Consider the following 24,290-nt stretch of genomic DNA (forward strand, 5'->3'; position numbering starts at 1 on the left):
CAGAGACAGACCTCCATGTGTGACCTACCAGCAAGCGGAACCCGGCCACAGGACTGCCACCACGGGCAGGGCAGGACGCCACACACACAGCACCCTTGGGGCCTCCCCCACAGACAAGAACCTCGCTTTCCACAGTTTGTAGAGTTCGTATCAGTCTATAGCTACACTCATAAGAGGTCCCAAATGCCTTACCATTGACAGAAAGCTTCTTGAGTGTGGGAAACGTGACCTTGGTGCAGCCCTCAACCTCACTGCAGCGCTCAATGTTAGTGATTAGCGCTTCCAAGTTTGTCATGATCCTGCTTTGGGTCAGCACGTGAGGCTAGAGAGTGAAAGATCTGTGATGTTTCCTCCCTTTTTGATGTCCTCTGTGCTTCACCAAATAGCTCCTGCACCGTCCTACGCCTCCCTTTGTCCTCTGAGACTCTGAGCTACAGGAGAGACTTCTCGTGTCCTCCAGAGAAAACTGGATGCAAGAGCCTCCTTCAACGCCCGAGCTCACTGAGGCAATGACAGAAATGGCCTGGCACGCTGTGGTGTAAGGGGAGCTGCCATTGTGATGCAGACGTGTCCCTCTGTGACCCGTGCTCAAGTCAGAGGGGTGCAGGGCCACTCCTTAACACAGCCCCTGCGGCCCAGCCACCTCATTGGACCCTGCAGCAAGAAGGGGGTTGCATGTTAGGGAACTGCTCCCCCATACACATGCCTTCTCCTCACTCCCCAACGAGGCTGTGAGACAGGAAGAGCCTCTGAGATGTCACCAAAAGGAGGACAGAACCTCTGTTAGTAAGGAAAGCGGCTGGGTTCACAGTACTAATGGCATAATAATAATAATAATAATAATAATAATAACATTAGTAAACTAATACTCCATTCTACACATTCCTTTTCTTCTTTGGTAGCTGTAAACAGGTCATCTAGGTATTGCAACGGTGTCCCCTTTTCCTGAAGGGGTTTTCCAAGCTTTGAGATCACAGGCTAGTTGTTGCCCGAATACGGTGGGTTCATAATTTGCTTCATAATTACATCCTTTCAGGGAGTCCTATCTAGAGCTTTCTCTGGACTCACCAGGAATTGATTTCAGAGTTTAATAGACAGAATCACAGGATCACAGAACTGTCTAGGTTGGAAGAGACCTCAAGATCATCGAGTCCAACCTCTGACCTAACACTAACAAGTCCTCCACTAAACCATATCACTAAGTTCAACATCTAAACGTCTTTTAAAGACTGCCAGGGATGGTGACTCCACCACTTCCCTGGGCATCCAACCCCAGTGCCTAACAAACCTTTTGGCAACTTTAGCCCATTCCCCCTCGTCCTGTCACCAGGCACGCAGGAGAATAGACCAACCTCCACCTCGCTACAGCCTCCTTTAAGGTACCTACAGAGAGCAATAAGGTCGCCCCTGAGCCTCCTCTTCTCCGGGATGAACAAACCCAGCTCCCTCAGCCACTCCTCGTAAGACTTGTTCTCCAGACCCCTCACCAGCTTCGTCACCCCTCTCTGGACTCGCTCGAGCACCTTGATGTCCTTCTTGTAGTGAGGGGCCCAAAACTGAACACAATACTCGAGGTGCGGCCTCAGCAGAGCCGAGTACAGGGGGACAATCACTTCTCTAGACCTGCTGGCCACACTGCTTCTTATACAAGCCAGGATGCTGTTGGCCTTCTTGGCCACCTGAGCACACTGCTGGCTCATATTCAGCCAACTATCAATCAATACTCCCAGGTCCTTCTCCGCCAGGCAGCTTTCCAACTACTCATCTCCCAGCCTGTAGCGCTGCTTGGGGTTGTTGTGCCCCAGGTGCAGGACCCGGCACTTGGCCCAATGAAGCGTACGCCAGTCCAAGCCATGAGCGGCCAGTTTCTTGAGGAGAATGCTGTGGGGAACAGTGTCAAAGGCCTTACCGAAGTCAAGGTAGACCACATCCACAGCCTTTCCCTCATCCACCCAGCGTGTCACTTTGTCATAGAAGATCACGTTCGTCAAGCAGGACCTGCCTTTCATAAACCCATGCTGACTGGGCCTGATCACCTGGTTGCCCTGTAAGTGCTGCGTGATGACACTCAAGATAATCTGCTCCATGAGCTTCCCTGGCACTGAGGTCAAACTGACAGGCCTATAGTTCCCCGGGTCTACCCTCTGGCCCTTCTTGTAGATGCGCATCACGTTTGCTAGCCGCCAGTCCACTGGGACCTCCCCCGATAGCCAGGACTGTTGATAAATGATGGAAAGCGGCTTGGCCAGCTCCTCTGCCAGTTCTCTCAGCATCCTCGGGTGGATCCCATCTGGCCCCATCAACTTGTGTACATCCAAGTGCCGTAGCAGGTCACCAACCATTTCCTCATGGATAGTGAGGGCCACATTCTGCCCCCCATCCCCTCCCACCAGCTCGGGGTACCGGGTATCCAGAGAACAACTGGATTTGCCACTAAAGACTGAGGCTGAGAAGGCATTAAGCGCCTCAGCCTTTTCCTCATCTTCTGTAACTAAGTTTCCCCTCGCATCCAGTAAAGGATGGAGATTCTCCTTAGTCCTCCATTTTGCGCTGATGTATTTGTAAAAACATTTTCTGTTGTCTTTAACGGCAGTAGCCAGATTGAGCTCCAGATGAGCTTTGGCCTTTCTAGTTTTGTCCCTGCACAGCCTCGCAACATCCTTATAGTCCTCCTGAGTGGCCCGCCCTCTTTTCCAAAGATTATAAACCCTCTTTTTTCTCCGAAGCTCAAGCCACAATTCTCTGTTCAGCCAGGCCGGTCTTCTTCCATGCCAGCTCGTCTTTGGGCACATGGGGACAGATCGCTCCTGTGCCATTAAGATTTCCTTCTTGAAGAGTGCCCAGCCTTCCTGGACTCCTCTGCCCTTCAGAACCGCCTCCCAAGGGACTCTGCCAACCAGTGTCCTGAACAGCTCAAAGTCAGCCCTCTGGAAGTCCAATACAGCGGTTTTACTGGTCCCCTTCCTGGCTTCACCAAGAATAGAGAACTCTACCATTTCACGGTCGCTCTGCCCAAGACAGCTTCCAACCACCACATCTCCCACCAGCCCTTCTCTGTTTGTGAAGAGAAGGTCCAGCGGGGCACCTCCCCTGGTAGGATCACTAACCAGCTGCGTCGGGAAGCTATCTTCCACGCTCTCCAGAAACCTCCTAGACTGCTTTCTCTGGGCTGTGTTGTGCTTCCAGGATATGTCTGGGAAGTTGAAGTGCCCCACGAGAACAAGTGCTGACGATTTTGCAACTTCTGGCAGCTGCCTGTAGAACTCCTCATCCGTCTCCTCATCCTGGTTCGGCGGTCTATAACAGACCCCCACCAGGATGCTTGCCTTGTTGGCCTTCCCGCCGATCCTAACCCACAGGGACTCAACCTTATCATTCCCAGCCTCAAGTTCCACAACATCAAAACACTCTCTAATATAATACAGAGAGCCACACCACCACCCCTTCTGTGCTGCCTGTCCCTTCTGAAGAGCCTATAGCCAGACATTGCAGCACTCCAGTCATGAGAGTGGTCCCACCACGTTTCTGTGATGGCAACCAAGTCGTAGCCTGCCTGCTGCATGATGGCTTCCAGCTCCTCCTGTTTGTTACCCACGCTGCGTGCATCAGTGTAGATGCACTTCAGTTGGGCCATTACCTTCTCCCCCGGCCTTGCCATTGTTCCCCCTGGCACAGCTCCAACAAGCCTTGTTTCAGCCCTGTCCCCCTTCTTACCTAGTTTAAAGCCCTCCCAATGATCCCCGCCAGCTCCTGGGCTAGAATCCGTTTTCCCCTTAGAGATAGGGACCCGTCTGCGGCCATCAGGCTGGGTGCCAAGTAAAGCACCCCATTGTCAAAAAAAACCAACAAAATGTCTGTGTTGGCACCAGACGCTGAGCCACGTGTTTATCAGGTGGGCCTTCCGTGTCCTCTCTGTACCCATCCCTGCCACTGTAGGGATAGACGAAAACACCACCTGTACTCCCGCTCCATCCACTAACCCAGTCCCCTAAAGTCCCGTTTGATAGCCTTCAGGCTTCTCTCTTCAATGTCATCACTGCCAGCCTGGACTATCAAAAGAGGATAATAGTCAGAGGGGCGAACCAGGTTGGGAAGCTTTCTGGTAATGTCCCTGACCATGGCCCCAGGGAGGCAGCAGACTTCCCTACAGGTAGGGTCACGCCGACAAATAGGGCCCTCTGTTCCTCTGAGAAGGGAGTCACCTACAACAATCACCCTTCTTTCTTTCTTGGTGGAGGCAGTCCTGAGGCTTGGAGTAGACTTCCTCGCCCTAGGCATCCTCCTGGGTAGACTTTCTACCTCATCCTCACCTACCAGTCTCTCAAGCTCCAGGGCCTCAAATCTGTTGTGTAAGGGCACCTGAGAAGATGGGGCCGGTAGGGGGGGGCATCGCCTGCGAAGCCAAGCAGGGACCTGTCTCCATTCCTCCTCAACTCCTCCTCAATTTTTGGATTAGCACAGAGAAAGAGGCTCCAGTAACCAACAAAAAATCCAAGCCTCTCTTTTTGTTCTCTAGCTTTATTAAAGCCGCTAGGGTAAATACCCCTGGATCCTGTCATTCCTGCTCTGACTGTTGCAAGTCTATCCCGCAACCTAAGGCAATCCCTTTTCTCTTTTTTTCATGTTCTTTTCTTCCATGTCCTTCCTTCTTCTTTCTTTCTCTCCTACTGCAGCCACTGTTTGCCATGGCTAACACCTCAGACAACTTCTGTCCTGGCCTGTAGCCAGCGTTTTAGATACCATGGTAGGCAGGCCTGGTTGGGTGAACATAGCTAAACAAGGCGTTCAGGAAGCTTTTGGACAACACTGTCAGATATATGGTTTAATTTTTAGGTAGTCCTGTGGGAAGCCAGCTGTTAGACTTGATGATCAAACCCCTTGCAACTCAGGAGAGCTGATGATATTCTCCATGAAGTTGGCCCAGATCCCATGAGCTGACCTGATGAGTCACAAAGCTGTGCACACATCTCATGCCGCTAGGAGAAGAACTTCAGGTGAAATGAGTTTTCTCAAATGGAGTGTCTCTAGAGGCCAAGTATCCTGGCTCTGATGAACTACCTGTAGCCAGGGTTTTAGATGCCACGGTAGGCAGGCCTGGTTGGGTGAACATAGCTAAACAAGGCGTGTGCCCTGTCAGGCTCCTTATCTGGAAAGTACAGGCGCATCTTGTCCAGGAGATGGCCTGGCCAGAAGTTATTGTCGCTTGACTTTTGATTCTTATTCTTCTCAAGACGCCTAAAGAAAAATAAAGAAAAAAAAAAAAAAAACAGTCAGAGAGAGTAGCACGTTTTATGGAAATAAAATTCTAGGCAACTTCACTGATATTACTAGTAATGGCAAATGCGAGCCTGACAAGAACCAGCTGCTAGGACTTCTGGAAACCCCTGCCTGTCCTTCTTCTACATGACTGACATTGGAAATGCCAGCTTGTGAAGCTGTCTTGAGAACTGATGTGTTGCCTATCACTGTAGTACATAAACTCTCTGAGATGAACTAGGAAGACTGTGCTCTATTTTGCAAAGTGTTTCTTCTCCTCAAAAGCTTCTCCAGTCTTCCAAAGCTGGATTCTTTAGGACTGCCTTTCTTCCATGAGCTCAGCTGTGAGGCTGAGTCTTTCTATTCAGTCGGATTTGGGAATCACTTTGACTAAAGAAGGTGCTGCAAGTGCTATGACCAAGCTGGTAGTGGACATCCCAGTTTCATGGGTCAGGAAAGACCTTTGGACACTCATGAACTCCTTGGACAGTACGAGTCCGAAGACAGCAGGGACAAGGACAGCAAAAGAACTTGGACTCGTTTTGGAAGAAAAGCTTTTGTGGGTCACCTGAGATGCAAGAAAAATTAGGGCAAACTGCCTCTGTTCTCAGGGCTGACATTGTGTCTATGTCTAGAAAACTTGCATCTCCGGATCCTACAGATAAATGTTGAGATGCAAAGAACGTTGCTCAGTAAAACAGATCTGCCACCTGCATCTGACTTTTCTCCTGCAACGGTTAGTAACGCTCTGAAGGGTCAGTGTTCTAGAGCAACAGAGGAACTGAGGTGCAATGGGAGGGAACGAAGCACCGCCCTACTAGGAGCAGCTGGCTGCTGGCTGCACGCTGCTGTAGCAGGCTGCTTCTGCCCCCGACTGGAGAGCTTCTCCAGTCATCCAAAGCTGGAGTCTTTGGGATTGCCTTTCTTACGCAAGAAAAAACATTCTCTGAGAGGATTTCCAAGAAGCGTTGGGTTGGCCTGACGAGGACCGTCTTAGGTGAGAAGTTCTGTCATCTCTGCAGTTTGGAGTACAGAGAAGCTGTTCGCCAGCACCACTGCAACCCCGCAAGTCAGCAAAAACACAGCAGTGGCCGTGTAGCTGAGAAGAGATCTCTCTTCCTCTGCTATCGCTTGCTGCTACCTTGCAGCACCCTAACGTTCCACTTTGATACCTCAGTACCGCCTCTGATGCAGTGGGAGCTGATGCACAGCAGGGCAGCAGGAAGGGACTGATCATAAGCCCTCTTTGAACCAACCTGTTTTCTGCCTCCTTGGCCTGTTTTCCTGATGCACTTTTTGACCTGGACATGCTCAGAGGAGATGTGGCGTCAGCATGTCCTGTGCTGTAGTATCCTCCAGGCTGCCTGATCTTCCTCACGTCTTCTCCTTCTTTGATGATCTTGTCTCCTGGGTGCAGCAGGCCTGTTGACAAAGCGCACAGAGAAAAGCAATGGTGTATGGACAGCCAATGCTGAATAGCCAAGAAAACTCTGTTCTCCTGTTGCCCCAAGCCTGTCCCCCTGCCGATCCAGGTCACCTGGGTTTGGTCAGTGATACTGACCGGGAGGGGACAGAAAAGATGGCCCCGCTCTGGAAAGGAGGAAGACGTGATGGCCCAGCAAGTGCTGAGAGGACATGATGGCCCTGGCCAACTTCACATGGGGCCTCTTCCCACATGCCCTGCCCTGGGCTCAGGAGCCCCATTTCAGCTCAGCCCTTCGCTCACGTTGCAGGTGTAGCAGTGTCCAGCTGACACAGCTCTGACACAGCTGTGCCTGGCCATGGACCTGCTGAACCTGACCATGGTCTGACCATGACCTTTGCCTGACCTTGCACCTGCCCCATCACCATGAACTTGCCTCATTAACTGCACTCGTGTCTGACCCTGGCTACCAGTCCAGGGGGACGTGGCCCTGGCTGCTCCGTAGCACTCTTTGCTATCTCAGCCCTGCTCTGGCCCTGCTGATGGTATTGCTGATCCTAATCAGCAGCATCTGCCGTGGCCCTCCAAGGGCTGCAAACATTCTCCATCAGCAGTGCCCCACCCTGAACATGCATCGTGCTTCTGGGTCTTGGGAAGAGGCAGGAGCATGTCAGGCTTAGTACGTTCACATTAGTACATTCCTTGCTCTTTGCTTTACCTCTTTGCAGCGCTTTGTCGGTGAGACAGATGTTACGCTCCTTGCACTGCTTGGAGCAATTCAGATAGTTCACAACGGCATTTCTGCGATAGTGGTCAACCAGTGCTCCCATGTCACCCTCTATAGTTGATGGCAGGCAGTGTTCATCGACGGGTGCATCCCCAGATCTCACCAGCCGACACTTTTCTTTCCATTCTATCGGGCTGTCTTTGATCTGCAAGTAAAGCAATGGTCCCAGTTAGCTTTCAGTGAGGCCCTGGAGTTGCTGCATTCCCTTTGGAGAAACTACAGGCACGGATCCATCTCAGAAGTGCGTGTAGATGGGACTCAGCACCCTGCAATGGGACCAAGCGCTTATCTGGGAGTGCCATTCCCTTCCAGTGCCAGGCCCACAGGCAGACGCTCCCTAGAGCACCAAGCACAAGAGCAGCATACTGGACATAGGTGCCCCAGCTGAAAGAAGTCTCCCAGCCACCATCTCTTTTCTGATTGTGTCAGGTTCACTAGAGCTCAGATGACTCCATCCCCACACCTGAACATTGCTTCAACTTCCATTTCTTGCCACTTCAGTTACCCAGAAAAGAGTGTTTACATCACCAGAGTGTTCAGAAGACAAACCAGTTGTTTGAGACAGCTTGTAGCATCTCAGCTGTGAGGCACGATGTGGTCAAGGGACTACTGAGAAGGTAATATCCAGAACAATCTCCAACCTTCTCCTTTGCTGCCCACCCCACATTCGCGAGCACGTAGAGGTGCGCCTTTTTCCCGCCACACTACCTTCTCCAGCCGTCTGCTCTCTCTTGAGCGCTTTCCAATCTCTTCCATTTCATCCCAGTGTAAATGTCGCCGGCCTGGCTCAGTGTTGACTGGGGGCACTTCCAAGAGTATTAGCTTTTCTTTGGGCTCCGTGGGAGAGCAAGGCTTCATCCCCACAGCTTTGTCCCCAGCAGAAGGTGGAGAAGTGGCAGCTTTGCAAGCGTTTCTCCGGACCCGAGGCTGTGCATCTACAGCAGTTTAAAAAGCAAACAAATGAAAAGCTCAGAGAAACCCTGTTAGACAGTAGCAGAAATAAAAAAAATAAATAAAAAAAATAATTAAAAAAAAAAAAAAAAAAAAAAACAAGGCTGATCAATGTTTATAAGGCAAAAAGCTTTGGCATTTTGTGCAGTCTGGAGCACCCAACAGATGACGATCTTTGAATGGAAGCATCCTTTCGCTTTCAATCCAGACACACATATTACAGACGACTCCCATCTCCGCTTTGCCCCATTCTGTTTCATGCTCGCAATACACGTTTAGTCTACAAAACAATTAGTACAACAACGCAGCAGCAAAATGCCTCTTCTCTCCAAGATGTGAGAAGAATGTTGCCATTACCTTCAGATAAAAATGACACAGGTACCATGGCAAGCCTTCAGGTTTGGGCTAGGTTTTAAAGAGTAGGACCTTTGAATCTGCATTGTCCAGCTGCCCTCAACAGCTGGAGAAAGGGTCTGCTTCTGATCAGCCGGATGATCAACGCTAACCAATAAAATCCAGTACAGGAGGTTAAACCTCAGGGTTCAGATTCTGAGTCAAACCTAAAAGATCGGATAAGCTGTCTTCCACAGATGGGCTGAGTATTGCACTTCCCCTGGATTCTTTAGCTTCTCCCCAGAGGTCTCTTTTCAGCAACCGCGTTGCAGGACAATAGTCGCAAGGAGCCATATTCTGGATCTACTTTGGCATTCCCTAATGCCACCTGTGTACTTTTAGGGCATCTGCAAGGATATAGATTCCCAGCCCAGGGTTCTCCTCTCACCTTCGCTGGTCTCTTTGGGCTGTCCTTTCCTCATTTCCTGCCACTGCTTTTGACATTCAATCAGATCTTCACTGCTTATATAATTCCTCCGCTTTGAAGAAGTCAAGAAGATGACCACATCCTCCAGTTCCTTGTCACTGATGGGAACTTTTGTCTGGCAGCCAAAACAGGAAGCAACAGTGTGATCAATAAAAAAACAAGGCTTGGCCCAGAGTAGGGGGGAGATGAGCTTTGCTGTTGTTTTAAATGCTTTTTCAGAAAAGGCACAGAGGCAACCTGTTGAGCTTTAAGCTTTACATGAGTTTACCAAGCACTGAAAAATTTACTGGTCTTTTGCTGTCCTCTGCTGAGCTCTCAGCTTTCAATGTGCCAAACTTCTCAGCCATCTGGGCGTCAAGAAGCTAATTTGGCTTGGAACAGAATATCAGAAAACACCTGAACTGCTAAACCCTAACAGACCTGGACATGCTCTTGACAGTTCTGTACCGTTGCAGCCTGTGGAAAGTGAGGCTCAGCATGAGCTCTGCTGTGCCAACAGGTACTAAAAGGCAGTGCAGCGGGCAGACACATGAAACTGGCCAAGGAAAGACCAAGTATCAACACGAAGAAACTTGATGCCAGTTCAGGCCATGTTACTGAGCGCTGACTGTCTTTAGAGACTATGAGGCAATGAGTTTCACTCCCTCCTGGGACTCAGTCTGGGTGACAGCTCGCATCTCTGCAGCCTTCCCTTCCTCTTCCCTTCAACATTTCACAGGCTGTGGGAGCCATCCTCTGAGAGTAACACAAGGGAAGTTGGAGTTTTTCCACTTCTCCGGGTTGGCATGCAGCAAAACAAGGCAAAGTTGCAGCAGTTCCTTACTTTTCTCTTCCCTACATACCTCCTTGATGACTTTAATGAAGTCTGCTCTCATGATCTTTCTCTGTTCCATTCCAGCCTTTCTGAAGATGTCTACCATTGTCAACTTCTGTTGGTGTAGGAGGTTATGCAGTGCAATAAGAGCTTCAGGGTATGGTGCACAAATAAGGGGAAGGCTACCCTTCTTCCGGGTCTGGCTCCTTGGTGGTGGTGAACACTGAAAAGGAATTAGAAAATACCCTCAAATCACCGTTATCCAGAATCACTGTGCCAGCAGATGCAAAGTGGCTGGGATAAAGCAGCGTCGCGCTGCCGACTTACAAGCAGATGCTGAGGCCGTGGCACGGCCACAAGAGATGAAGTACAGTAATCCCAAGAGTGGCACAACACAAGGTATACTTACGTCTGGCCTGTCGGTCTCGACTGACTTGCTTCTAGCCCTCTGGTCTACTTTAGCTGCCATTATTCGTTTCCTGACTCTTTCTTCCAGTTTGGTAAAGGTAGGTTTATGACTCAGCCATTTTTCAACATCTCCAAAGCTTTGCAGCTGAGACCGGAGTTGCTTCCTCTCCTGAATCCAAGCCTCCAGCTTTTGTAGATCATCTTTTGTATTACAGGTGATCTCTGGGGAGCTGAGGCTATCTTCTTCTTCCTGTCGCTGCTGAAAAACAGACGAATGACAGAAGCTGGTGTCCTGAGCTGGTTTCAAACAGGGAGAGTCTGGTCTTGCCACACAGGGAGCAAAAACGAATGCGACATGTGGAGCGTGGAGCAAACCTACTTGCTTTCCGTTTAAAGACAAGCATTGGATACAGTTTTCTCCCATGGTGTAGTTTGAAACCCTGCTCCAAAACCACTTCTGGCTTGACATTAGTCAAACCATCAGTCATATGCTCGCTGCTTATGTTAGTACTTTAACTGCAGATGAGCTTCTTACAAAATCTAGTGTTGAGATCGCATCGCTATAATGGCTTTGGAGGGGACTTCCTGCGCTGAGGCTTTTCTGAGCTATAGATGGCAAGGGTGTCTGGGCCTGCCACCAATCCCAGGTGTACAACAGCACTGAGAAATAGCCATCAGGCAGTCACAGAACAGCGTCAAGACACGTGTGTCCTGCCTCTTATCAAGGTGTTGGCTCCCTGCCCTGAAAGAGCAGCTGGAACAAAACATCAGCTGTTACGCTCATGAAAAATGGTCTTAGTGCTCTTCATGTTAACTGAAGAGACCAGAAGTAACAGCTGCTCCTGGAGCTCTCCTGCAGCATGCTGCATCGGGAGCTGCCTCAAGCCACTGGACTTAAGTTCCAGGGCAGGGAAAAGGTGTCCTCCTGTCAAGGGACAAAGAGTATGCTTCTGCCCTCACTCTGCTAGACTGCTCTTGGTGTCCCTTGGCTTCTACCAGGAATTCCTTCCTCATGGCAATGTGCCAGTGGGAATAAAAGCCACGTGCCCTGCTCTCTAGAGGTGGCAATACTGCCGGGACTTGGAGACCTTCACAACTCAGCTTCCCCCCAGCCAGCAAAATGCTACCCTGCGGGATGCTTTACAGGGCTTCCCGTACCTGGCCCATCCACATCTCATCCCTTTGTCCCTCATCTTGCTGTTCCAGCAGTTTTGGAAATGTGACTCTTTTTGCTTCTCTGGTCTCTTCTTTCTCCTTGCTGGCCGCAGATGCCTCCAGTTTCCCTCCAACCTGCACCCCCAGTACAGAGCGTGCTTCCTAGAGGAACCCAGAAATGCAATAACAGCAGTTATTCATCTGTTTTTGTGTGTTTTGTTGTTGTTGTTGTTTTCTTTTCCCTTGTCTTTTCCTTTTTCTTTTTTCTTTTTTTTTTAATAGTGTTCTTCTCTCCCTCATCTTCTCTATTTTTCCCTGAAGGTTTGTCAGCAATTTTTTGCTCCCAAGTTCTTACAGATGCAACCAGAAAGCCATTCTGTTATGACCAATGAACTAACTCACGAACGAGCTATTTTTCAAAACGGGCTACTTTACTACCCCCCAGTAAAGGGATGTTTTCACAGTAAACAACTAAGTATTTAGCACGTACATCCTTTTCCTAAGATGCCCCCACATGATCATCTACAATCAAAAGAGACACAAAAATTACCTCGGACCATATTACATACCTGTCCTGTGTGTCTATGATCTTCAGAAGTAAGCAATGGCAATTTAAGCCTCTTGTGGGGAGTTTCTTTGTGCTGCCTTCCTTCTGTGTCTGGACATACAGGGAACAGTCTGAAAATACACACCAGCAGGAGTCAGGAGGTGAATCTGAGTGCAGGAAGGGTTTCTTTTCTCCACCCTCTCTCCAAACGGAGAGACCAGGGTCGTGGAAATCTAAAGAACCATGCACATGACTCGCAGCTGCTGGGATAATGATCAACATTTAATCACCAAGAAGATCTCAACACTGGAAGGTGCACACGGGCGCACTTACACAAGAGGTTTGAGGCTTCTTTCCCGGGCTGGGTTCGCTCCGCCCGCCGCGCCCCCGGCCTCGGGGGAAGGAGGTGCTGTAGGGGAGGGAGCGCGGGAGCCGCCGCCGTTGCCATGGCAACGCCCGGAAGGGGCCTTCCAGGGTCGCTGGGAGGCCGGAAATGACGCTGCGGCTCGCGCGGAGGCGGCGGAGCGGGGTCGGAGCCATGTCGGCGGGAGGGTCCGGGCAACGCGACGCTGGGGCCGCCGGCGGGTGAGGCTGGGGCCGCCGGGGTGGGCGGCCCGCGGGCAGGGGCCTCGGTGCGGCGGTTGCCAGGCGCGGCGGCTGCCGGGCCCGGCGGCTCGGGCGTTGGAGCTCCCGGGAGGCCGCGGCCGGCGGGGACTGAGGCCTGTCCGTTTTCCAGGCGCCGCAGCAAGTGGGACCAGCCCGGCCCGGCTCCCGCGTTCCTCCTCCCCGGCACGGCCCCGCTGCCTGGGCGCCCCTTCCCTGGCGGCGGGGATGGCGGCCCTGCTGCGGCCGGTTCCGAGAGCTCCGCGGCTCCATCCGGGGCGCTGGATGCGGCCGCCGCCGTGGCGGCGAAAATCAACGCGATGTTAATGGCCAAGGGGAAGCTGAAGCCGGCGCCCAGCACGGCAGACAAGGTGAGTGAGCGGGGGGGGCGATAGGAGCCGCTGGGACCCCCTGGCCTGGCGGGAGAGTGAGGGCAGGTATCACGTCCCTTGTTTGCAGCCCCTCCGGTGTTATTTTTTGAAATGTCTGTCTATAAGATGAAGAATGGATGGGGGGTTCATCCTTGGAGTAGGCTGTAACTAAAACAACCGAAAAAGTTTTCTTGGTGTTTGCAGAAGAACAGAAAACTGACATAGCTGTAAGTCCTCCTCCACAAGTCTTAGCCAAAGTGATTCTTGTTAAGAAGATAAATACTCTGAATTATATTCTAAATAGTATAGCTGTTTTGTGTATATCTGTTCTTGACATCCATAGTGTTGTTGAGACTGACAGTTATTTTTTAAGGGTTGCCTTACGCAGTGGTATCAAAATGATTTATTTTTTTTTTGTTTTGTCATAGAATCATTTGTAGATAATGAGAAAGAGCGGCAGATGTGCCCTGCTGTGTAGTCACCACAGATGGCTTGCTGTTGGTCATGTATCTGAAATGGCGATTACAGTCTTTTTAACACGTAAGGTTTAGTAGCAAGTAAGCCCCTGGGAGCGGAGGCACAGGCGCTGTTCTCTTCTCTCTGTTGACAGCAACGGGATATGAGGGAATGGCATGGAGCTATGACAGAAGAGGTTTGGGTTGGGTGTTAGGAGATGGTTCTTCACTGAGAGGCTGTTTAGGCACTGGAACAGGCTCCTCAGGGACATGGTCATGGCACTGAGGCTGCTGGAGTTCAAGAAGCGTTAAAATACTGCTCTTAGACTGATGGTCTGATTTTTGGGTTGTCCTGTGTGGAACCAAGAGTGTGTTCCTTGTGCGTTGCTTCTAATATTTAAGTAACTAATTATTAAAATGTCCTGAGGATAAAACTAATAATGTTTTTTATCTAAGGCTGAGGTTTTGCAGAAGTGAATTAGTAAGTAGTAGGTAGGTATAATGTACTTTCTGTTAATATTTGTAAAGCTTTTGGGTCCAACAGCTAAAGGGGGAGAATGTAAAAGGTATTCAACTCCCTTGATTGCTAGGGTTGACATGTATGTTATGTGGTTTTTCTCATCTTTCCAACCACTGGTCTGTTTCAATGGTTGTCTTTGAAGCTGCAGGCTCTGGGAAAAGGTCCAGCTGCAAGTAAAAGCAAAGATGACCTTGTGGTGGCAGAGGTAGAAATTAACGACGTGCCCCTCACATGCAGAAACCTGCTGACAAGAGGACAAACTCAGGATGAGGTATGTTCAGGAGCTCCTGCTGACTTGTGAGGCATGGCAGCTGAATGGTTGTACTTTTTTTTTTTTTGTATGGTTAAAAAACCTTTCAGTAAACTAGATTCAGTGATTGTTTTCTGTTCTTACAAAACTTACTGTGTTTTCTAAGATGCTTCTTGAGTAGTTTATTGGTTTGTTCGATAAGATGTCATATCACGAGGTAACTTAGCATAGCCAGTATCCTTTAGCAGGCGCTGTTTATTCTCTTAACGCTTTAGTAATGATTTATGTTCTCTTTATACAACAACTTAGCTTAAACCACTTTAATGTTTGTGTGTTTTATTATTGGTAAACTTGTCACTTTTTTAATTGCTTGTAGATAAGCCGACTGAGTGGAGCAGCTGTCTCTACTCGAGGTAGATTCATGACTGTAGAAGAGAAAGCAAAAGTCGGACCTGGGTTTGTATTTTTCTGCCCCTTTTTTATAATTGGCTGGTTAATAATGAGGTTTTCTTGTTTTTCATGAGCAGTGTCATGTTTGTGTGCCAGTAAATTGACTATTGAGTATTTCAAATGTGCTTATTGTTACAATAATACTGACTGCACAGCTGCTTTCCTTCCTGCTTCGAACTGATAAGGTGAAATAAAAAACAAATGTGGCAGATCAGAGTGTGCTGAAGTTCTTCTGTTTGAACCCTATACTAGATTTCTTGAGCACTTTGTCAAGGATGGGACCCTTCCAATTCTAAAGAAAGCTAATATTTCATAGACTCGGTGCTTTTAATTGTCCTTTCATGTGGACAAGCAAGTTAGAGTTTTCAATAGAATAACTTTTTATAAGTTGTCATGTAATTAACTTCTGAATCTTTGTAGTTTCTAGTGCAAAGCTTTGCTTACTGATTGCTGTGATAATGTGAATGGATTGTTTTTCTACTTCATGTCTATTGCAAGATTTTGAGGAAGAATTCATATAGCCAGATAACTGTAATAGAATTAGATTGAATCCATTACTGTATGTGCTCTGTGGATTTAAAGGAGTGTTTGACATTTCCTTCCTAGAGATCGTCCTTTGTATCTTCATGTCCAGGGTCAGACAAGGGAATTGGTTGACAGTAAGTGCGCAAAGCATTCTGTTTTTATCGAATTATTTGCAATATGTTAAGACAGTCTTGTCGTACTAATAGGTTTTGTTATGACTGATATGGATTTGTGCCATAAATAATGTCAGTGCAAATCATTGATGTTAGTTTTGAGCAGAGACTATCTAAAGTACTGTGTCCTGTAAGTCATGGAACTAAAACCTTAGATTTACCACGAGAAAGTGCAATATGTGCTTTGATCACTGCAGTTAATGTTGCTTTCAAAATTAATTTCTCCGGATGGATGGTGTGTATGTGTGGCAGGCAGGGGATGTGGTTTTGTTTTTTTTAAACTCAATTGCCTGAATTTTTTTTCTATCGTCAAGCATGAAGGGAATCTCTTATGTGTTGACATGTTGAATCTAGTCTGCTGTAGTTATCAAGAAGATCAGTGTTTGGGTGGCTATCCCCCTAGTATAAATTCTTCTTGTGAAGAGAACTAAGATCTCTTAGTAATTTCCCTCTACTGAAATACAAATATATTTCATATCCTGTCAAATAGGAGCTGTTAACCGTATTAAAGAGATTATTACTAATGGAGTAGTGAAAGCTGCCACAGGTTCTAGTCCAACATTCAACGGAGCTACAGTTACTGTCTACCACCAGCCGGCCCCCATTACTCAGTTGTCTCCAGCAGTTGGTCAAAAACCTCCGTTCCAATCAGGGGTAGGTAATTTATTTCTGTGTCTTTCATTGAATATCATCGATTACAAAATTTCCTATTGCAAAGTATAAATGTTGCGTTGTTTACCAGGGGAAAAAGACAAACTTGCACGTTGTGAAATCTGGAGGACTAATCAGACTGAGTCTGAAGAGTGAGACTCAGGTGACAGTAATCTCCTAGAAGAAAAGGGATGGAGAGAGCAGTCCTACTTAGAGAAAAGCAAAGGGCCTACTGTGCCATCCAACACTAACTGTTCTGACTAACAGAAATGAGATTTTTGGTCTCCAGTGAAATGAACATCCTAATTCTAAGAGTGAAATAATAAGCCTTTACTGTTGCATTTACAGATGCATTATGTTCAGGACAAATTATTTGTTGGTCTGGAACATGCTGTACCTACATTTAACGTGAAGGAGAAGGTGGAAGGGCCTGGTTGCTCCTACTTGCAGCATATTCAAATTGAAACAGGTGCCAAAGTCTTTCTTCGCGGGAAAGGCTCAGGTTGCATAGAACCAGCATCAGGCAGAGAAGCCTTTGAACCCATGTACATCTACATCAGGTATGAGGAGGCTTTTAAAAATAGAATAATAAAAAAATCCTAGTGACCTCTTATGAATTTAGCTTAATTTTTATTATTGTGGTGAGTTCTTAGTCTCAAAGTCTTTAAGAAGATGACTTTAAGAATTATGTCTTAATTCTGTCTGATTAATGCAAATGAGGCAGGTTTTATACTTCTAGTTTAATAGAGAGATCTAGGAAGTGGTAAAGATGGAGGAAGAAGGATCGTGCTATAATGTACTACTTCTACTGGGAAGACAGTAAAGCGATGTTCTTCTTGGGCTTGGGTTGTGATGTTGAACTTTAAGAGCTCAACAAAATGAATTGAGCAACAAGTCATTGCTCTTTGCATGTTTCTTTCAGTATTTAGGGTACCCTGAATTTTCATCTAGAAAATAAATGTTCTTCACTGTTGTTTGCAATTGTGCTAAAATAGCTGCAGAGCAACTAGAGTCCTGTTGTAGTGTCTGATGGCTCTTTAAAGGGTTAAGATTTGACAGCAAGTTGCTGATGAAAAAACTGGCTCTGAAATTTGGTGGTGTTTGTGTTTATGAGACTCTTTTCTATTTTTTCAGTCACCCAAAGCCAGAAGGTTTGGCAGCTGCTAAAAAGCTGTGTGAGAATCTCTTGCAAACTGTGAGTAGCTTTTACAAATATGCGATTTCAGAGCCCATCATAACTTTAGCATGTGCCTGGCTAACAAAGATTTTACTTTATGCTCTCAGCAAAACAGTATATTCTGACTTGCCATTAGTTTTTTCCTCAGAGTGTGTGGAATTTCGACTGTATACATTAAAAAAAAAAAAAAAAAAAAGCAGGATTCTTTTGTTTGATTCCTATACCTTACCTTGTCTTAGCTGTAAACATTGTCCAGAGGCACACAGCCTGTTTTCTTTCATAAAGAGATTGTTGTCCTTGGCACCAAATGAGTTTTTAGAAAATTTGATGGTGTACACATTTAACAAAACCTAAGAAATTTCATTGTATGAATGCACCGCCCCAAAATAAAGTAAAATCCTGTCAGATAGTCTTTCTGTTTGTAGCCCATACTCAAGTATCAATATTAAGTCTCTATTGAAAAATATCTGGAAGTTCTTAGATGCTTTAAGTATTTTGTATCTACTGAAGTAATTCATTTGCCATACTACATTTCCTGTAAAAGGGTATCCTGTGTTTTACATGAATTTGTCACAGAGACCAGTAGTGGTTTGTTCTGCAGGGTTTTGGTGGTTTTTGGTCTGTGTGTTCTTGATTTTCCGTTTTCATGTTTGGATTTTTGTTATGGCATTGAGCATAGTGTGTTCTGTAATCAAAGTCCACTTACAATTTTATGATGATGCATAGTTAAATGCCCTTTGCCTTCAGGAGAGTAATAAAGGAAATAGATGCTTATTTTCTAATCTTTGACATCCTTTGTAGGTTCATGCTGAATACTCTCGATTTGTGAATCAGATAAGCACTGCAGTACCTTTAGCAGGTAAATGTTATGAAGTCTTTAGAGCTGCATTCTATGGAGCTGTACTTACAGCAAAGTTTTGTAGAATTTCTTTACCTGTGGAAGTCCTTTGTGTTAAATTCTTTAATCGAGAAGCAGTCCAGCTTTTTATACTTGGTAATTCACTGTTTTTGTGACTGCTAGCTGAATTGAAGATGACCCTTTTGTTCCTTCTCTCTCTCACCAGGCTTCGCGCAGCCTGCTGCTATAAATAGCGTACCTTCTCAGCCATCATATTACCCTTCCAATGGATATCAGTCTGGTTATCCTGTCGTTCCCCCTCCTCAGCCACCAGTTCAGCCACCATATGGTGTACCAGGCATAGTACCACCTGCTGTGCCATTGGCACCAGGAGTCTTAACAACACTACCTACAGGAGTTCCGCCTGTGCCAACACAATACCCAATATCTCAAGTACAGCCTCCAGCCAGCACTGGCCAGGTACTGCCACAGATGTACTGTTTGCCTTATAGCTGTCAACTTACTGAGCTGTTTCTTGCTAACAATAAAATACTTAAAGTACTTAACGGAGAGAGAATTCTTCTTTACAGTATGCATAGGCAATTTCTGTGGCTATTGCTTTGATGCTTCTGCATAAGCAACAATGTTTTTGGTATGGCTATTTCATGCTGCAGTTTTCATATTGTAATGACCTGTTAGCATAAAGGGTATCTGCAGGGATAGGTCACTTCTGAAAAGCATTTCCACAGGCTATGTAGGTACAGTGAATTGCAGATAATGATTACTTGGAGGTGGGAGCATTCCATAAATCAAATGCTTGTTGCGAATTTAAATTGTAAACTTCCTTTTTGGCTCTCAAGTTCTGCAAAGAGAAACTAGTTGTGTTTTCTGATCCTATGCATGAAACTGTACATTGGGTTTATACTTCATACACATGTATTATCAAATTATCTTTTTTTTCCAACTTCGGCATGCCAGAGTCCACTGAGTGCTCCTTTTCTTCCTGCTGCCCCAGTAAAAACAACTTTGCCGACTGGTACACAGCCACAAGTTCAACCCCATCCCCAAGGTCAAAAGAGGCGCTTCACTGAGGAACTACCAGATGAGAGAGAGTCAGGACTGCTGGGATATCAGGTGGAATAAAATCAGCAATTTTACTTAATTCAACAAAATTGAACTTGGCTAGAGAGGGATTGTTATTAGCACAGTTCATTTAGGACCAGACAGGCAGGACCTTTGGCAGACAGTAATTGTTACAACACATGGAGACCATACTACAGTTTCTTTGACTGGATGCACTGTTCTCAGGCTGTCTTATTTGATTAATTGGCATCTGGCTTTCCAGACCTGCATTCTTTCATGAAGAACAGCAGTGCATTCAGGTCAAAGAGATGGCAATAGTGTTTTACTGGTTAGTTTAAAGGGATGTTATTTTTTTCTTCTTTGCTTTCTTTGTTGGGTAGCTTGGACAGGCTTGTTTGAAGAGAGGGGAGGAAAGCAGGGTAATAACTTCCGGATTTTCCTATTTACCTTTCTTGCAGGTTGCACTTGAGAAGATTACAAGAAGCCTAGTTTTAAGAGATTGATTTTACTTATTTATTTTTAGATAGCGAATGTTACACAGTTGATGTTAATAAGAATAACTTTGAGTTTTTCTGAATTTCTGGAAATGCTTATGATATATCCCTGCTTATAGGCAGAAACCCTTAATAAAAGCTTTGCCTAGAGAATATAAGGAACTGCCTACATGTCAGACCTAATATTAGTATCTGAAGCAGAGTTTTCTATGGCTTGAGGCCTATACAGTATTCAGAATTGGATGATTGAGGAGATAAGTCCTCATGAAGATGGACTAAGTGGTGAGGTGTCTTCTGTATTGATGCTCAGATGTGTTTCTTACTACTTTACTCTCCTCAGTATTTTTAGGAGAAAGTATTTGGTTTAACAGTGGTGATTAGTGGCTTCTTCTAGTAGTATGTTGCCAACTCTGAAAAGTTGGGTTTCCTATCATTATCATTAAGGAGCTGTAGCTTATGTTTGTAGTTGTAGATTTGCTAATGCCGTGTGTTTTTCTGCTCATAGCCATGGACCCATCATATGACTAATTTAGGTACAGGCTTCTCCAGTCAGAGTGAAATCGATGGAGCCGGATCGAAGCCAGCAAGTTCCTCAGGAAAGGAGAGAGAGAGGGACAGGTAAGTGGTGAAAAATATAATCAGTACCTTTGCTAATTCTTTGCTTATTCCAGACCTGTTTTTATGGTCTCTTCTGTGACTTGGCATTTTGCTTTTTTTGTTTGTTTTCATAGAATGGCTTGGGTTGGAAGGGACCTTAAAGGTAACCTAACTCCAACCTCCCACCATAGGCTGCATACTAGATCAGGTTGGCCAAGGCCCCATCCAGCCTGGCCTCAAAACACCTCCAGGGATGGGCATCCACTACTGTCTCTTGGCAGTCTGTTCCAGTGCCTCACTACTCTTATTGTGAAGAACTTTCTTCTAATGCCTAGACTAAATCCATCCTCTTTTAATTTAAGACTATTCACCTGTGTCTTAGCATTGTCCACCCAAGTAACAAGTCCTTCTCCCTCCTTTTTATACAACCTCTTTAAGTATTGAAAGACTGCAATGAGGCTTCCCCAGAGCCTTCTCTTCTCCAGGCTGAACATGCCCAGCTCTTTCAGCCTTTCTTCAAAGGAGAGGTGTTCCGACCCTCTGATCATCTTTGTAGCCCTCATCTGGACTCATTTTAACAGGTCCACATCTTTCTTCTGCTGGGGGCCCCAAACCTGGATGCAGTACTGTGCCTCAAGAGGGCAGAGTAGAGGGGAACAATCCCCTTTCCTCGACCTGCTGGCCACTCCACTTTTGATGCAGCCTGGGATGCAGTTGGCCTTCTGGGCTGCAAGCACACACTGCTGGCTCATGTTGAGCTTTTCACCCACCACAACCCCCAAGTCCTTCTCAGCAGGGCTGCTCTCAATGAGTTCTTCTCCCAGTCTGTACTCCTGTCTGGGATGGCCCCAACCCAGGTGCAGCACCTTGCACTTGGACTGCTAAGACTAAGGCAAGCAGAGAAAAGAGAGGGTGAAATATAAGTCTTATGTTATTACTCATTTTCTGTGATTTCAAAAATAGCCTGTGGTTTTATGAGACCTAATATATGAAAGAGCTGGTAATAAAAAAAAAAAAAATAGTTAATCTGGAGAGCTGGTGGTATGCTTCCTGAATTCATGTAAGAAGTAATTTCATAAGAAGCATCATATAGCTTTATTCCTCTTTCAAAGTTTTAAGTTCATCTTGTATTGCACATTTTCATCTCTTTAAGTTGGTTGGAGTGCTAAGATGCTCTGTGAAATGGAATCACGTGTTTGCTGTTATCCTTTTATACATTCTTATCCATCCTGAATTTTAGAGTACAGTGAATCTAATTAAAGTTAAATTCAGTTAAGGACTGCATTTTGAATTTGTTTGCTCTACCTTTGTCTCTGCTTGCTCTTAATATGTAAATAAATAATAATGAAGGCTTGCAATTGTTTAAATAGGCAGTTGATGCCTCCACCAGCTTTTCCAGTCACTGGGATGAAATCAGAATCTGAAGAAAGAAATGGTGTGGGGTCTTTACCAGGCAACCATGGTGAGTGCAGTGAATAAAATACACTTATAAGTCAAGTTTGCATTTCCAAACAAGTTTGCACTGGTCTTAGTGCCCATTTAAATTAGTGATATTTTTTTTTTTAGCTACTCTTCATACTGTGTTCAGTGAAAAGGGATTTTAGAACACTGCCCTGCTCTAAAATCTCTTGTGTTCACTGTGACTATGTACACAGATAATGCTTCTCATAAAACTTCAGTAAATACTTATATGAATGATGAGGGTGTGATTAAGTGAAGGCAGTGACTGAGTTTTTTGACCCATCAGTCAGCTGAGGCACAGAATCTTATGGGATTGTTTTGTAACACAGATGTCATGTGGCTTTTCATTGTGAACAGCTATCTCTAGAAGCACTAAGGAGTATCAGAGGGAGTTATGGTTCAGGTGTGTATTTACAGACATGAGCTATGTCTGCAAACAACAGAAATGTTATTAGATTTCATCCTTTCATAGGGCTTTCATGCATCAAGTCTTTGCAACTTGGTACAACACGTAATCACTTTAACTCTCCTAGTAGTTTAGTGCCTTCCATATCAGATCTGCAGGCACATCGTGTTAGTTTGTTTAACCTTAGTTTTTCTGCAGTATTGGTCCCAGAGATTGCTCTTCTGTTAGCTTTCTTTTGAACAAAATTTCTACTTTTCTTTACATATTTATCTCTTTAACGGTGAAATTGCCATCACTTAGACCCATTTGCTAACTTTACCTTTTTTGTGTGTTTGTTTCTTCTTTCTCTGTTCTCTTACATGGTTCTGATGGATCACTTGTGCTGTTGCTGGTGCTGTTTCGTGTGGCCTTCGACCTTGGATGACTGTTGGCCTTGTGACCTCAAAATGGTGTCCAACTAACAATTTACAATTAACATCTTTTTTTATTAACTTGTTTTGGGGCATTTTATCTCTTTTTATTTTTGTTTTTCCTTCTTGGGGGCTGGGGGGGTTGTTTTGTTTTCCCTTCCTAGATCATCAAGCTAAGAAGATGAAAACTTCAGAAAAGGGCTTTGGATTAGTGGCATATGCTGGAGATTCATCAGATGAAGAGGAGGAACATGGTGGCCATAAAAATGCAAGTACTTTTTCACAGGGATGGAGTCTGGGTTACCAATACCCTTCCTCACAACAGCGAGCTAAACAACAGATGCCATTTTGGATGGCACCATAAAAGCTACAGAACAGTTTTCATTCATCCTCTTTTTTTTTTTCCTCTAGCAATAATGCATGTATATTACAAAATGAACTTTGCAAATATGCATTGTTTTTACATTTACAGAAGCTAAAGGTTCAGTATTCCCCCTTGAAAGGGCTCCGTTCTTTTTAAAAATCTTTATTTCTGCGGTGGATTTGTCAACTCTGAAAAATATTTGAAATAGTATTTTTGACAGGGCCAGTCCCTTAAAGAGTGGGGGAAGTACTGTAAAGGAAAACTAGGGAAGCCTGTAGGTCTGTTTCCCATCTTTCCAGGATAACTTAAAAATGGAAAGTGTCAGTCATACTGACTTCATTATACATCTTGTTGTTTGTATTTTATCTAGTGTTCCTGCTGTCAGCCTGTGTTGCAGTCCCATTAAGACAATGGTGACTGTGGATTCAATGTTTGGACTTCCAACAAAGGGAAAGGAATATACAGTAATTCAGAAAAATGTGGATGTACGTTTTCCTAGAATTCATAATTTAATTTTACTTTAAGTGTCTCCTGTAACTCCACATTGTTTGTTTGTTTGTTTGTTTTTTTTTCCTTTGAAATGTGGTTTTACTAACTCCACAACTTCTGGTTCTAGCCAAATGTCGGGGACGGGAGGGTGCTCAGGTCTTTAATTGGTTTATCTTGATGCTAATTCCCAGGTGGACTTGGTACTGTAACATTGGTACTTCATCTTCTCAAATTATCCCTGCATATTTCATTCCATTCAGCAGTTCATATGGAACTACTTCCCATGAGGTTCTCCCAGACTTCTCTCAATCTCTTAATGCATTCACTTATTTGATTTTACCCATTTTGTTCCATGGAGGTTTAACAAGGAAAAGAAATGCAGCACCTAGGCTTAAACAGCACCAGAGACCTGACCGCAACCGTTGCTCTTGCTTTGAAGAGCAGGAGTGGAGTCTGTGAATAAATGAATAAATGTCTGTTGTTTACGGGCATGAACTGCACCACAGGCTTTCTTGGCAGGGCAGGTCGTTGCAGAAGGAACTCTTGTAATGAGAACATTGGTGTGTGGGGCAGCCAAGATATCGGTCAGCTTTTGAAACAGCAGTAAAAAGTTTTAAAAATCAGACCGTGTGTCCCTGCTGCACACGGAACGACCATGCTGGCTCACTTGTACAAACGTCGTCTTTCCTATGTCTTGTAAATAAGTAAAACCATACTTCCATTATAAATAAATGTATAAATATTCTGCTTCTTGCTGACTTTTTTTGTTGAACCTCGCTGCCCTCGGCCTCCGGGGGAGGGGGGTGAATCCT

The 24,290-nt window shown here is 45.7% G+C and overlaps 2 protein-coding genes and 1 non-coding gene across 4 annotated transcripts; 2 read left to right on the forward strand and 1 right to left on the reverse strand.

Moving 5' to 3' along the window:
- Positions 1-4,502: 4,502 nt before the first annotated feature.
- On the reverse strand, positions 4,503-12,541 carry LOC116499493 (EF-hand calcium-binding domain-containing protein 12-like). The gene is made up of 10 exons (XM_032204243.1): positions 12,495-12,541; positions 12,184-12,292; positions 11,618-11,776; positions 10,461-10,718; positions 10,080-10,274; positions 9,199-9,352; positions 8,175-8,401; positions 7,398-7,611; positions 6,513-6,678; positions 4,503-5,235 (listed from the first exon to the last, which is right to left on the reverse strand). The coding sequence occupies exons 3-10, from the start codon at positions 11,630-11,632 to the stop codon at positions 5,073-5,075; spliced, it is 1,392 nt and encodes a 463-aa protein (XP_032060134.1). The 5' UTR covers positions 11,633-11,776; positions 12,184-12,292; positions 12,495-12,541; the 3' UTR covers positions 4,503-5,072.
- Positions 12,542-12,685: 144 nt separating this feature from the next.
- On the forward strand, positions 12,686-23,503 carry KHDC4 (KH domain containing 4, pre-mRNA splicing factor). 2 transcript variants are annotated; one of them, XM_032204554.1, is made up of 14 exons: positions 12,686-12,746; positions 12,898-13,135; positions 14,253-14,381; positions 14,737-14,816; positions 15,417-15,469; positions 15,999-16,162; positions 16,508-16,719; positions 17,294-17,354; positions 18,138-18,195; positions 18,401-18,654; positions 19,153-19,308; positions 20,257-20,369; positions 21,719-21,810; positions 22,790-23,503. In XM_032204554.1, the coding sequence occupies exons 1-14, from the start codon at positions 12,700-12,702 to the stop codon at positions 22,987-22,989; spliced, it is 1,857 nt and encodes a 618-aa protein (XP_032060445.1). In that variant the 5' UTR covers positions 12,686-12,699; the 3' UTR covers positions 22,990-23,503. The 2 variants fall into 2 exon arrangements, with proteins under 2 accessions (XP_032060445.1, XP_032060444.1); XM_032204553.1 differs by lacking the exon at positions 22,790-23,503 and having other exon boundaries at positions 20,285-20,369; positions 21,719-21,781.
- On the forward strand, positions 16,281-16,409 carry LOC116499823. Its single transcript, XR_004254254.1, has one exon.
- Positions 23,504-24,290: the final 787 nt, after the last annotated feature.

The sequence above is a fragment of the Aythya fuligula genome, chromosome 28 (assembly GCF_009819795.1).
Source record: "Aythya fuligula isolate bAytFul2 chromosome 28, bAytFul2.pri, whole genome shotgun sequence".
In the NCBI taxonomy this organism is placed as follows: domain Eukaryota; kingdom Metazoa; phylum Chordata; class Aves; order Anseriformes; family Anatidae; genus Aythya; species Aythya fuligula.

Bases quoted from the DNA above. Each gene is read 5' to 3' on its own strand.
- LOC116499493 (XM_032204243.1), bottom strand. The intron at 9,353-10,079 runs GTATGTAGGGAA...TTTGGCTGCCAG, and splicing joins TCATTAAAGTCATCAAGGAG to ACAAAAGTTCCCATCAGTGA. The intron at 7,612-8,174 runs GTAGTGTGGCGG...CTTTACTTGCAG, and splicing joins AGAGCAGACGGCTGGAGAAG to ATCAAAGACAGCCCGATAGA.
- KHDC4 (XM_032204554.1), top strand. From the start codon at position 12,700: ATGTCGGCGGGAGGGTCCGGGCAACGCGACGCTGGGGCCGCCGGCGG. The intron at 18,196-18,400 runs GTAAATGTTATG...CTCTCTCACCAG, and splicing joins CACTGCAGTACCTTTAGCAG to GCTTCGCGCAGCCTGCTGCT. The intron at 20,370-21,718 runs GTAAGTGGTGAA...TTGTTTAAATAG, and splicing joins AAGGAGAGAGAGAGGGACAG to GCAGTTGATGCCTCCACCAG.